Here is a 14,580-nt window from a genome sequence, read left to right as displayed (position 1 = left end):
TAAGTTCTTGGTCAAGAATGACATTATGGACACTAGATATTTCCAGTCACAGAAGTAGCTCACACCAAAGCAAGCTAGGTGGCAAGACTTCTTGGCCAAATTTAACTATAAGTTGGAGTATATGCTAGACAAGGGCAATGTCGGAGCCGATGCTTTGAGTAGAAGTCTGAGATTGCTTCCATCATTATAACCCATTATAAAATTTGATACGCAATCAAATATGTCATGCAACACGATATGAAAACCAAGAAACTATGGAGCTAGCCACACAAGGCAAGATGAGGCATTTTTGGGTAGAGGACGAACTATTGCTCATTGTTGGATGAAGGATCTATATACCCAAGTTTGGAACCATCAGGTGAAGGATCATAAAGGAGAGCTATAACACACTGTGGTCTGGACATCTAGGGCAACGTCGCACGAGGGCATTGATTGAGGTGATTTATTATTGGCCTCACATGAAGAAAGATATTGAGTTTTATGTGCAGACTTATCTTGTGTGCTAATAAGACAAGGTAGAAAAGCAATAACTAGGGGAACTCTTGGAGCCTTTATCCATAGCGGAGCATATATGGGAGAGCGTAACTATGGACCTCATAACTTTCTTACTGAAGTCCAACTGGTATAGGACAATTATGGTTGTAGTGGATAAATTCTCTAAACATGCCAGTTTTATGCCCGCTACAGCAAGCTGCACCGCTAAGAAGTCTTCCAAGTGTTCTTAAAAAATATGGGGAAGTATTGGAGGCTACTGAGGCATATCATTATCACAGAGACCCAAGCTATATGGGGAACTTTTAGAGAGAGTTGTTCGAGATTATTGGCATGAAGTTGCACTTCTCCATTAGTTTTTACTCGTAGACGAAGGCCAAACAGAGTGAGTTAATGCTTGTTGGAGTGCTACCTAAGGCACTTTGTGAGCTCTCATCAAAAAGATTGAGAAAGGATACTAGATATAACCCAATTCTCATACAACTTACAATGGAGTGAGGCCAATGGGAAGACACCATTTGAGTTAGACAGAGGCTAACAACCACAGACTCTACATTCACTACCGGTCATATTTGAGGGTAAAGTTTGGGGGCTTATCATATGGCCAAAGGCTTGGAGGAGAAACTTAGCACTGCTAAGTCCTACTTGGACAAAACAACAAAGAGGATGAAGAAATTTGCCGACCACAAGCGTTCTCCCATATACTAAAAAGTTGGATACGTGGTCTTGGTTAAGTTCAATCCAAGGCAATTCAAGGCATTATGAGGTATACATCAGAACTTGGTATGAAAGTATGATGGCCTATTCTGGATCATTACCAAGCTAGGCATGATTTCTTACAAGTTAGAGCTATGAACCACATCTCAAGGTTCATTCTGTCTTCCATGCTAGTGTCCTTAAGCCATAACATGAGGACAACGATGATCCTAGATGAGGTCAATTGAGTTGGGCACCAATTATAATCACCGCCTTTCATGATTGAGATATCGAGGCCATTATTTACTACCAAGCTAGACAAAGACAGGGATAACAAGCCACTTCCATGTTGCTTATCCACTAGAAGGGTCAATCTCCGGAGGAAGCCACATGAGAATAGTATGAAGACTTGTGGTAGTTTAAAGGCAAAATTCAGGAGTTCTTGCATCAGTAGTCTGTTGCGGTTGTCACCACATCAGGTCGGAGAGAATTTCATGACCCGCCACTTGATCATATAAAAGAAAGAAATCTAGAGTCATGTAGAGGTTAATAGAAGACTCTAGAACATTATGGAGAAATCTTGAGAACCCTTAGAATATTCTAGATATGTGGAAAATTCAAGAAGATGGACTAGTTTGTAAATATGGAAGCACTTGTATAGTAATTATTATTCCACTTAAACCCCTAGTTGGTAGTACAAATAGGAGGGGCTATTCATTTGTATACCATTAATCAAAGCAAGCAATACAAAAGCCTTCTTAAAAAACTTTCTTGTGTCTTTCTTCAATTTAGCGTTCCTTTAGTGATCTAGTTTGAAAAAAGCTTACGTGAGCTTACAAAATCATGAAAGAGTTGTATGTAATTGCAGGGGCAGAGCCACACTTGGTCAAGGGGTGTCAAGCGACACCCCTTCGTCAGAAATTTATATTGTATATATATGTCAAAATTTTCTTTAATGAATATATATACAAGTGTTGACACCCATTGGCATAAGTTGAAGCTTTAGTATAGTGGTTAAGGGCTTGCAAAAATTGCTTGAGGTTGTGATTTTGATCCTTGATAACAACATCTATTTTTATACTTTATATTTTGACACCCCTTTATAAGAATCTAGGCTCCACCACTGAGTAATTGTCGAGTGTCGTATAGAAGTCTTAGTTGAAGTCTAAGTCCGTAACACTAGGCCACGGTTGGACGAAATCTAAGTCAAGTGAGTTATGGGGTAATTCAGTAATAGATGGGGGATTAAATTAAGAGTTTTATAATTTGAGTTGATATCAAAGATATTAAGGAGCCTATACAACTTTATGAAATTAAATTCGGGAGAGTAGAATTATTGAAATTGATCTTGGCCTGAAAGGGTGGTGTTAGAAAACCAAGGTTTGAGGGAATACTGTGAAATGGGGGTTGGAACACAAATTCCAAGCTTTTATGTTCATGCAACCCTCCATGGAGAGATTAATCCCTCTATAGGGGGATGGGAACGCTATGACGGGCCAATCGCGGATTTAACAGGTAAAAGTCCCAAAAAAACATTATTTTTGCAGCTTCATTTTTAGAGAGCTAAGGGCGAGTTAGGGTTGTTCTTTTTCAGTTTTCCACCAATCTCTTTGGTAAAGGTAAGTAATTCTTTTATCTAACATTTAATTTGATTCTTAGTCATTAGAATCTATAGAAATTAACTTGGGGTAAGGGTTTGGTCTGAAATTGATGGTGGAAAAAATCCTAGTTGGGGATAGGGTCATGAACTTGGCTAAGGGTTAAAACTCGTGTTCAATTTGGGTAAATTAGGACATTTTCATTGATTTTTTGCAATGATTGTTTGTTTTAGACCAAGAACAAGCCAAGAGACTCCGAAAAGGGAAAACTCAAGTTCCTTAAGAGCATTCAGGCTTGGTTTTGAGGTAGGAGATAGTTTACTTTTCCGTACGTGTTATGTATGCCTGTTAACTTCATCATTAGTATGGCTTGCATGTATGTGAATAGGGAAATATGGAATGAACCTAATGAAATGAATATTTTGTGTACATGTAATGAACCTGTTGTTTATGTGCGAACTATTCATTGTGATTGTGATTATGGTTGTTGGATCGGGTACCACGCTGGTACATATTGGATCGGGTACCACTCTGATACATATTGGATAGGGTACCACACTGTTACATATTATATTGGGTTTCATATCGGTACATATTAGAATGGGTATCACGTCGGCATACTAATAGTTTGGGTATGGATTTTATAATAGAACTATCTTTAACTGTTGTATTTGATATTGACATTGTGAAACTGTTTACTGATCATGAACTGATAAAAGTATAATGTATTATGTATATGTGTGGTTTACTATGCTTTAGTTACTTGTATATATTTCATTTTTGAAATGGCCGCGTGATCCTACCAATGCACTATTGTTGTGTATAATGATACTATACTTTCTTTCTTTATTGAGTACAGGGTATCTTCAGGCAGGTAGTGACAGACCTCAACTAGGAGATCATTGACTTGTCAGATTCAAGGATGATCTAGTTCTTTCAGTCTGTCGTAGATCCATCTTAGCTCTTAGTCCATCCTTTCGGACTTATACTATTTCATTCAGATTTTATTATTTTGGGATTGCATCCTCTTATCTTAGACTTATTATTTAGTAGTTTTGGTACAATTTCAGGTTCTAGGCGTTAATTTCTGCATGTTTATGTGGTTTGGTTAGTTTCCTGAGTTTATGGGAACTCGGTTTTAAAACTATTATTTAAACTTGTTCCATATCTTTAAATATTTGTTTCTGTATTAGGATGTTTAGTTTGGGGTGTATTATTGGTTCACCCCTAGAGGGTTAGTGTGGGTGTCACTCATGGTTGGTTTGGATTATGACAAAACTAATGCTTACCTTGACAGACCCCTTGAGGAGAATGAAATCAGGAAAGCCATCAAGTCTTTCAAACCCTTCAAGTTCCCTTACCCTAATGGTATCCACCCAATTTTCTACCAAAAGTATTGGGAAACTGTGGGAGAGAAAGTCACTAACCTCTATAAAGATACCTTTGGAAGCAGTACTATGGACCCTAAGGTGAACAACACTCTTTTGTGCTTCATTCCTAAATGCAAGAATGTAGTCACCTTGAAGAATTTTAGGCCTATAGGGCTCTGCAACACCAACTCTAAGCTTATCACCAAAATCATTGCTATCAGGCTAAAATCTCACCTTAACAACATCATTGGACCCAACCAAGCTAGCTTCCTTTCTGAAAGAAGAGCTTCTGATAATGCTATTATTGTCCAGGAAAATATTAACCACTTTAGAAAAATAAAAAGGAACAAAGCTAGCATGATTCTCAAAATTAACCTAGAAAAGGCCTTTGACAGACTTGAGTGGTCCTTCATCAAGGACTCTCTTTCCTATTTCAACCTTCCTACTAACTTGTCTAGGCTCATCATGTCTTGTACCACCTCCTCCTACATATCTATTATTGTTTATGGCACCACTACTAAATACTTCAAGTCTTCTAGAGGAATAATACAGAGGGATTCCATCTCCCCCTAGGAACATTGATGAAGTTGTGAGAAATAAGTCTTGGCGCTTCATTGGTATTTCTTTAGCAGGGCCCAAAATCTCTCATCTTTTATTAGTTGATGACCTGAGCTTTTTTATTAGAGTTGACACCCCAACTACAACACCATCAGTAAGATCCTTGAGGATTTCTGCAGAAAATATGGACAGAAGCTAAATCTTACTAAATCCAAAGTTATCTTCTCCAAGAGGTTTGCTTTGGAAACCAAAGAGAGATTCTCTAACCTTCTTAACATCTAAGCAAAGGAATCTTTTGGAAAATACTTGGGCTTCCCAATCTTCCATTCTAAGCATGTCTACAGTAATTTCCAATTCTTCATTGAAAATATGCAAGCTACGCTTAATGGGTGGAAAACCAACTTCCTCAACATGGCAGGGCGAACTGTCTTGGCTAAAGCATCCCTAACTAGAATTTCCTTCCATGTGATGTAATATATTAGCCTTCTCTCCAAAAAAACCAAGGATATTGATAAAATTCAAAGTAACTTCATTTGGGGAACCTTTAAAAAAGGAAGATGTATCTCATTGGTTGGAAAACTGTCATTAAACCAAAGCAACATTGGGGTCTTGGAATGCAAAAGTGTTACATTAAAAACAAGGTCCTATATATAGGATTGACTTGGAGAATTTCCAAAAACCCACAGGCACTTTGGACCAAGGTTTTGTACTATAAATACTGCTACAACAAATCCCTCGAAATAAAGAAACACATTGTGTCAAAAACCTAGCAATGCATTAAAGGAAGGGATAGTTGTTCAAAAGGGTCTAGATAGATTGTCCACAAAAGCAATTTTCTCAACATCTTTGAAGACAAATGGATCCTAAATTATGGGACAATTAGGAGACACATTTGTGGACCTTTGACTATGCAAGATCAGAATACAAAAATCAGCTCCCTAATGTCTAATGGCATTGGAACCTCGGGAACTTATACATTAACCTTCCTGATGACCTTGTAAGGAAGATCACTGATAGTTTTCTCCCAACCACCCACTCCATGGAAGACAAGCTCATTTGGGACCTCACAAGCGATGGAGTTTTCACTATCAGAAGTTCTTATAAGCTCGTAGACCATCTGGACCAGATCCATGACCATAATGATCACAAAGACCTATCTTCGATATGGAAGATCCAAGCTCCCAACAACATTAGAACCTTCATGTGGATGTTCTCCCATAGAAGATTGCCCACAAGCTACTATCTTCAGACAATTGGATTAAATGTCGATTCAATATATAAATTTTGTGGAAGAGACCCTTAAAGCATGGACCACATCTTCTTCCACTACACTAGAGCCATTGCCTTCGAGGGAAAACTGGCAAACTTTAGCACTACATTGGCCAACATAGACTCGTCTATGCTCAACGCTTCAAACTGGCACAATACCAGGAACTACATCAAGAATAATCCTTTTAACAAATGAATTCCTTGGGGAAATGTCATCCCTTTCAACCTCTGGGGAATCTGGATCTGCAGAAATAACAACATCTTCAATAGTAAAAAAAAAGCCACATCAACACTGATCACTTCATTACCCAAGCTACTGAATTCCAATTCCTTACGCAAATGACGTCAAATGCCAAGGCTTCAAAAATCCCTATTCAAAACAAGTGGAATTCACCGCCTTGGAACACTTTTAAGCTCAACACTGATGGAGTTGTGGTTAGCCAGCCGGGGGTAGGGGTAACATGAGGCGTGATCAAAAATCACAATAGAAAATGGGTAGTTGGTTTCATCAAAACATGCGCACACACCAGTGTTGCACAAGCCGAACTCTTAGCTATTTTATATGGACTAAGGTTGGCATTGAATAAGAATCTCAAACCTCTTGAGATAAATAGAGATTCCTCCCAAGCCATCTCAATGATTATTAACAACCACTAATATTTTAGCAATATTATCTCTAAATGTGGATATTTAATGAAGGAATTGGAGGTCAGAACTATCAAGCAAGTGTTCAGAGAAGAGAATAGAGTGGCGTACATGCTGGCAAAGAAAGGAGTAAGGCATCCCTTTTTGAAGGAAACAAGCTTGTTGGAAATTCCCCCAGTATATGCTATAAAAGATTTTGAAGCAGATATTATATGAACTACTTTTTTTTGAAGAATCCACCCTTGTAATATGGACAATATAGGCCAACAACTGGCCCCTAACTATGTACCGGGATAAGCCGGAAATAATAATCCTTAATTTTCTTAAGTTAATATAACTTCTCCTATTTACCCAAAAAAATGCATTTAAATATATTTTTTATTAAATTAAAATATACATATTCAATTTTTCAATCAATATTATACATAGTTAAATATAAATAAATTAAATATTGATATAATATTAACATGAATTAAATATAATTTTTATTAAATTGAATGTACATATTCAAATTTTCAATCAATATTATACATAGATAAATAAAAAATAAATTAAATGGATTCAAATATAATTTTTATTAAATTAAAATGTACATATTCAAATTTTCAATCAATATTATACATAGATAAATAATATATATATATAATATTAACATGAATTTAAATATAATTAAAAAATCACGCAAAATAAATTTAAAAATCATTCCACAAATTAGATTACTACATAAGAAAAATTCATCACAAAAATTCATTAGGTATATTTTAGTTTTGAAAGTAATAATTTTCAGCTTCTTCTTCTGCTTTTTTCAAGAAGCAAAATTTTTAGCTTCTTTCCAACAACAGAAAAACTACTTCTGATTTCATTTAAAAGTAATTATAATGATTAGCTAAACACTTTGAATTTTTTATAAAAATATTTTTCTCAAAAAAAGTATTTTGGCATCCCAACAACAATGTCAAACTGACTCTCAAAATTTATGACCAAACAAATTTTTAAAGATAAAATTTCAAAATTTGATCCAAAATTTATAGTAAAACGCTAATTTAGTGTAACCCCAACTTAGAATATCATTTAATAAACGGAATTTCTTTTCTAAGAAGTTGACCTCACTGTTGTAAGTATGCAATTAATGCCCCCCTCTATTAACCATAATCAAATTAACAAAAAATGTTTGATGCATAACAATAAATGTTTTATATTACCCAATACGTAACACAACCAAATTTGGACTTTTTTTTTCTGATTTATTTATATGACTACATACATTCACATCTCTAAAAAATGATAACACTCATACACCTTTCTAAAAAACAAGGACTTTGAGGGCTTTTTCTTGGTTTTCCTCACTATTTTTTACAACAAAAAGTAGAAAAAAAATAAGAAGAAGAACAGCAGCTTCCATTTTTATTAGGTACTCTTTGAAATTTATTAGTCTGGCTTTCTGATATATTTTTTAAAAAAATAAGTAATTGTTTGGATCTATTTTCTGTGCTTTTGCCTGTTCTATGGTAGATAATGTGCTTGCAATTTTTGTTTATTTCATTTCTTTGCCAATGGAATATATACCCCTAAATAGGTCTGTTCACAGTTTTGGTTAAAACCAAAACTAAACCAAAAATTTAATCAAACCGAATAAAAACACCGATATTTGGTTTGGTTTGGTTTGGTTTGGTTTTAAATTTGAATAACCGATAATATTTGGTTTGGTTATGGTTATAGGAAAAAATAACCGAATAAATAACCGAACCAAACCGATAATTATATACATAAAATTTATAATTATTTATATGTATAATATCAGTTTTTCATAAATAATTAAGATAATTTATGCCTTTTAATTATTAATTTAATATTAATCTACTTATTTTTAAGGCCCAACAATCCAAGCCCAACTCTCAAGCCCAATTATAAATTCTAATAAACACTAAACAGCAGTCCAAGTCCAACAATCCAAGCCCATTAGCCCAATTCTAAATCCTCAATTCTAAATCCTAAATTCCTAATAAGCACTAAGTACTTAAGCAGCAGGCAGCAACATAAGGTAAAAGTTAAAACTTTAAAACCCTAGTATCTGTTTTCCTTTTACATTTCTGTTCCTCTCACGTTGGTTTCTCACAAAGTCACAGACTCACAGTCATAGACTAACAATGAAGGCTCAAGAGCAACTTCAACTCCTCAACCCCAAATACAAGATTGTCAAATTTTGAGAAGGTTTGTAAGAAGTTTTTCAAATTTTAAATTGATTTTAAGTTGTTTTCTTTTTTGTTTCGAATGTTTAAGTTGTTTCCTTTTCTGTTTCGAACCTCTGTGGGCAGTGAGAAAAAAAGAGCTTCGTAAGAATTTGAAGAATGTAGAGAGAGAATATTTGAATTGTCTCGGCTAGTCATAACCTGAATAACCGAACCAAACCGAACCAAACCGACAATAACCAAACCCGTGGTTATTATTTTACTTGGTTTGGTTATGATTTTAGACATTTAATAACCGATTAAATTGGTTTGATTATAATTTTAATCAATAAACGATCCAAACCGAACCATGAACACCCCTACCCCTAAATATAAATGCAACAAACAATTTATACAATCGCCATGCTCCATCCATTTCTTGTTTCTTACTCCCTCTCCTTCTGTTCCAATTTACATGACACAACTTAAATTTCATTTCAATGTGCTACATAAATTAAGACGGAAAAATACAATTTAGATATTTTATTAGTTCTACTCTTTTGCTATGAGATTGTCAATCCACTATTTCTAATTTCATACAACTTCTTCTCATCTTAAGATAATAATTTATATTTGTGTTTGTTAGAATATATAGTAATATATTCTGACAGATTTGTAACAAATTGTATATATTTAGTTTCCATATATAGATAGTTAGTTTCCTTGTATTAGACGCTTGTATTAGGTGTATATATACTTATTATGTTAATGAAAGAAATTAATCCCTTGTTTTATTTCATTAACATAATAAGTATATATACACCTAATTCAAGCGTCTAATATAAGGAAACTAACTATCTATATATGGAAACTAAATATATACAATTTGTTACAAATCTGTCAGAATATATTACCATATATTCTAACAGTGTTTGACTTTTTTCGTCTGATTGTTAAGACTTAAACTCTTAATCACTCTTCGATTTCTGCTACTATTTGTCACTTTTTGTACTTTGATTTTCGTATTATTTTGTTGTAATTACTGTTCAGAATGCTTTGCGATGATTTCTATAGTATTTTGGCATGAATTCTTCCTTTCCCTTATTTCCTTTTTTCGATTACAGTGAGTATGTTGTTGTAAATTCTTAATCACATATATTACCACAGAAAGCTAGAAATGGAAAGATCAGATGATGTCTACACAAAAGACGGGACAACTGATATCAATAAAGCACCAGCTAACAAGAAAAAAACTGGGACATGGAAGGCTTGTTTCTTCATCCTTGGTACAGTAATTTTATATATTTAGTCAAAACTCTGTGATTTTCATTGATTATAAATAGCGCGGTTCATGGCCTTTCACAGGGGAGGAAATCTGTGAGAGATTAGCGTACTTTGGTACAAGTGCTAATTTGGTTAATTATCTTCACCAAAGGCTCAACCTAAACAACGCGGCTGCATCAAAAGTTGTAACGAACTTTCAAGGAACCTGCTATGTAACGCCTTTGCTCGGGGCATTCTTAGCTGATTCTTACCTTGGAAGATATTGGACAATAGCAATTTTCTCAATCCTTTATATAATGGTAACTACTTTTTCTTAACAACCACCTGTTGTTAACTTCTTGTCAAATTTAATTAGTGTTTAGAGTCTCACGTCGGATATGGGATGAGTAAATGGTCTCCTTATATGATTTTGGGCAATCATCCTCTCATGACCTATTTTTTGGGGTTGAGTTAGAACCAAAATTCATTTCTTTATATGGTATCAAAGCTAAAGTCATCTCAATTCTTTGTTTCACTGATGTTGGACCCCCATATTATATTGGTCACGTTCCAGTTAACGAGGTATGGGCGTGCAGGGGTGTGTTAAGAGTCCCACGTCTGATATGAGATGGGTGAATGGTCTATTTATATAATTTAACTTTTGGGATTGAGTTACGTCCAATATATATTTCTTTACAATTAGGCAATGGCCCTTTTACAATATGTCTTGTGATTTGATGAACTTTTTCTTTATAGGGAATGACTCTATTGACAATGTCAGCTTCAATAGTTGGAATAAAGCCATCATGTCATAATGGAATTTGCCACCCAACAGAGCCAGAGAAAACAACATTCTTCATTGCAATTTACTTAATTGCTTTAGGGACTGGTGGCATCAAACCATGTGTGTCCTCTTTTGGGGCTGATCAGTTTGATGACAACGATGAAATCGAAAAGAGAAGGAAAAGCTCATTCTTTAACTGGTTTTATCTGTCAATCAATATTGGTGCTCTTGTTGCTTCATCAGTCCTTGTTTGGATCCAAACGAGTGTCGGTTGGGGCTGGGGTTTCGGAATTCCAGCTGTGGCAATGGCCATTGCTCTTGTGTTTTTCTTTGCAGGCACTCGTCTTTATAGGCTCCAACCGCCAGGAGGTAGTCCCTTGACTCGGATGTTGCAAGTATTGGTAGCTGGTATGAGAAAATGGGCTGTTCAAGTTCCTGCTGATAAATCTCTTCTTTATGAGACTGCTAATGAGGAATCCAGAATCAAGGGAAGCCGCAAGCTCCCTCATACGGATAAATTCAGGTAAAATTATGGACTTACTCTATTAGAATTGTGTTAAATCATCCTCGGAGTTTGAGATAATTTCTTAGATGGTCACTCAGCTTAGGTTAGTTCACTCAGAAAGTCACTCTTTTTTATATAACTCAAAAGTCACTCAACTATCTATATTTTACTCACAAAGTCTTTATCAGTAGTATTGACCATTTGGAAAATGAAATTCAGCTTCTTGGACAAGTCTGCTGTAGAAACAGCACACGATAAGGTTAATGGATCCGTGAATCCCTGGAGGCTCAGTACCGTGACACAAGTTGAAGAAGTCAAATCTATCATTCGCCTACTCCCTGTATGGGCATGCTGCATTGTGTTCACGACTGCATACAGTCAGATGAACACAACGTTTGTGCTCCAAGGGAACACAATGGACCGCCACATGGGCGTCCATTTCAAAATACCATCAGCATCATTGACGGTATTTGAAACACTCAGTGTGATTTTATGGGTGCTCATATATGACCAACTCATCATCCCATTTGCAAGAAAGTTCACAGGCCACGCCCGGGGATTCACTCAACTTCAGAGGATAGGCATAGGCCTTGTAATTTCTATATTGTCCATGGTATCTGCCGCTTTTGTGGAAGTAGTACGCCTCGACTACATTAAACAGAAGGGGTATTATGATGTCAAGACTATTCCTATGTCAATCTTCTGGCAAGTTCCTCAGTATTTTTTGATCGGATGCGCGGGGGTATTCACGTTGATAGGTCAGGTGGAATTCTTCTATGATCAAGCTCCCGACGCGATGAGAAGCTTATGTTCAGCCCTCTTGTTGATGGCGACTGCATTAGGTAGCTATTTGAATAGTTTCCTAGTTACAATAGTGACAAGGAACAAAAAGTTTGGATGGATTACAGAAAATTTGAACAGAGGGCATCTAGATTACTTCTTCTGGCTATTGGTTATCCTTAGCATCATCAACTTTATGGTGTTTCTATTGGTTTCAAGATTGTATATTTACAAGAAGGTTATTCATTGAACACCTTGTTTGGATGGTTGTTAACCGTTCTATTGTATCGTATTGTTAGTTTAAATATCATATTTGTTTAGATTGTTACTTAAGTTTTATTGCATCTTATCGTTTGAATCCATCTTTAGGTAAGGACGAAAAGTCTCATTTTGTGTAATGACCGATTTGGTGTGATCTCGTCTTTACCTTAATATTTTGTTCTCATTTTCTCTTTACTTATTATTTAATAATCATATTGTATTCATTATCCTACCTTTTTTACAATAACTCTACCTTGTATCTTACCTTATAGGTCAAATTGTTGATGTGACATTATGTAATGACCGAAAACAATATAATTTATCCAAATATTGTATTCAATCAAAACAGTACAAACATATTACAATACAATACTAACAACCATCAATAAAGAGAAAATGATTAAGCTCCAATTATAGTTTTAGGCAATTCCTAATACAGTGTGGCTAAAGAAATTCTATTTATATATACTGAGTTAATTCCCTAACTAGTAACCAAATTTTGAAAATTGCCTTCAAATATCACTTTTATTTTATTTAGGACCAAAATATCATTCAATTATCAATAGTTTTCCTCAAAAATATTTAATACTTAAAGCCTCATTATCTCCTAGTTGGCATGCCATGTAATTAAAATCTTTTTTTAATAATAGACTTATTTTAATTCATCAAACTCATTTAACTAAAATTATAATCTAATTATTTTTTAAAGAAAATACATGTCACGACCCAACCCACGGGTCGTGCGGGCACCTACTCTAACACTTAGATAGGAGAACCCTTACAGAAATAATATGCGGAAGTTTAACAATTGCCAAATACCAACCTAAAAAGTCAGAATTACACCATAATTGAAATTTTAAAACTCTAAGATTTATTATCAGAAACATACTAACACCCCCAAGGATACTAGTCTAAACAGGTACAAGAGCTTCTAAAGATACAGAATATAAATAAAGTAATGACACCGCTCCCACCATAAGGAAGGAAGAGTAGAATATAAATAAAGTAATGACACAGCTCCTACCATAAGGAAGGAAGAGTAGAAGCTGTTGGAGAATCATCTTCGTCTTCACCTAAGAAACATCATTGATCCTGCAACCAGACTATACCAAGTGACATAGCAAGAGTAGTATCAGTACAAACAACACGTACTGGTAGGTATAATTGATCAACTCGATACCCACCGCATAATATAAAGAAATTAACAAGAAGAAGGCATACTCTTAAGAAAATACACCGCCAAACCTTTATGCTCAACCCTTTCTATTCTCGATAACCTCATTAAATTCGTTCAAACCTAACTTTCATCCCTTCTAGTTGGTCCGTTGCCAACTCTAATACAAATCAAGGCCTAACCCTTCTATCACATAGAGGAGTTTCCAAACTACGGGTCACTACTAACTCTGTCTAACAAGTCTATTACCTTTAGCTTTCACACCAACACCTAGACCTATAATGATTAACATCTCACTCGAAAGAGGTAAACATTTAAGTGAACTAAGACTTACCTCATAACCGTACTAGCCCAAGTGGCGGGACCTATCCCACTTTGGCGGGACCTATTCCGCTTTGGCGGCCTCGCCACAACGGAATTCCTCCCGCCAGAGCGGCCTGGCCGGAGACAGTAATTCTGACTTCTCCCCCAATCCCCTTTTTTTGCACATATACCAACAGGACACCATCAATAGCTGACGTTAAGTCACTAATCTTATTAAACCACACATCAGATGCTCTTCGCTTGTTTACCACAACCTCATACCTATGATACAGATGCATCTAGCGACCATAACATAATCTGAACATGCATATATATAGAAGTACATTACCAATTTACCATTTTAAGAGAAATATACAGTTTCACCATATAAATCTCAATTACAACTGTTAACATGGTAATACTTGGACCTTCGTTCTTTTTATATCAATTATTATACAGAATGGGCATGCTCAGTTATCATCAAGTCAGTTTTTCTATCATAACACATATAGTCAAGACCAATTTATCGATGATAGCCACACAATGGTTCTCTCATGGAAACCATATCCAAACTATTAGTGTACCGGTGTGACACCCAATCCAATATTTAGAATGTGTCAAAATGTGACATCCAATCCAATATGTGTATCAAAATACGACACCCTATCCAATATATGTGTTGGAACGTGACACCAGATCCAATATATGTATCGG

General features: G+C 35.4%; 1 protein-coding gene across 1 annotated transcript; it reads left to right on the top strand.

The window, feature by feature from the left end:
- The first annotated feature begins 9,973 nt into the window (after positions 1-9,973).
- LOC129881544 (protein NRT1/ PTR FAMILY 8.1-like) lies at positions 9,974-12,378 on the top strand. Its single transcript, XM_055955726.1, has 4 exons — positions 9,974-10,082; positions 10,162-10,379; positions 10,816-11,366; positions 11,568-12,378. The coding sequence occupies exons 1-4, from the start codon at positions 9,974-9,976 to the stop codon at positions 12,376-12,378; spliced, it is 1,689 nt and encodes a 562-aa protein (XP_055811701.1).
- Positions 12,379-14,580: the final 2,202 nt, after the last annotated feature.

Source organism: Solanum dulcamara, chromosome 3 (assembly GCF_947179165.1).
Source record: "Solanum dulcamara chromosome 3, daSolDulc1.2, whole genome shotgun sequence".
In the NCBI taxonomy this organism is placed as follows: Eukaryota; Viridiplantae; Streptophyta; class Magnoliopsida; order Solanales; family Solanaceae; genus Solanum; species Solanum dulcamara.
Note: the sequence above shows the minus strand (reverse complement) of the source record. Positions and strands in the feature narration are given on the sequence as shown.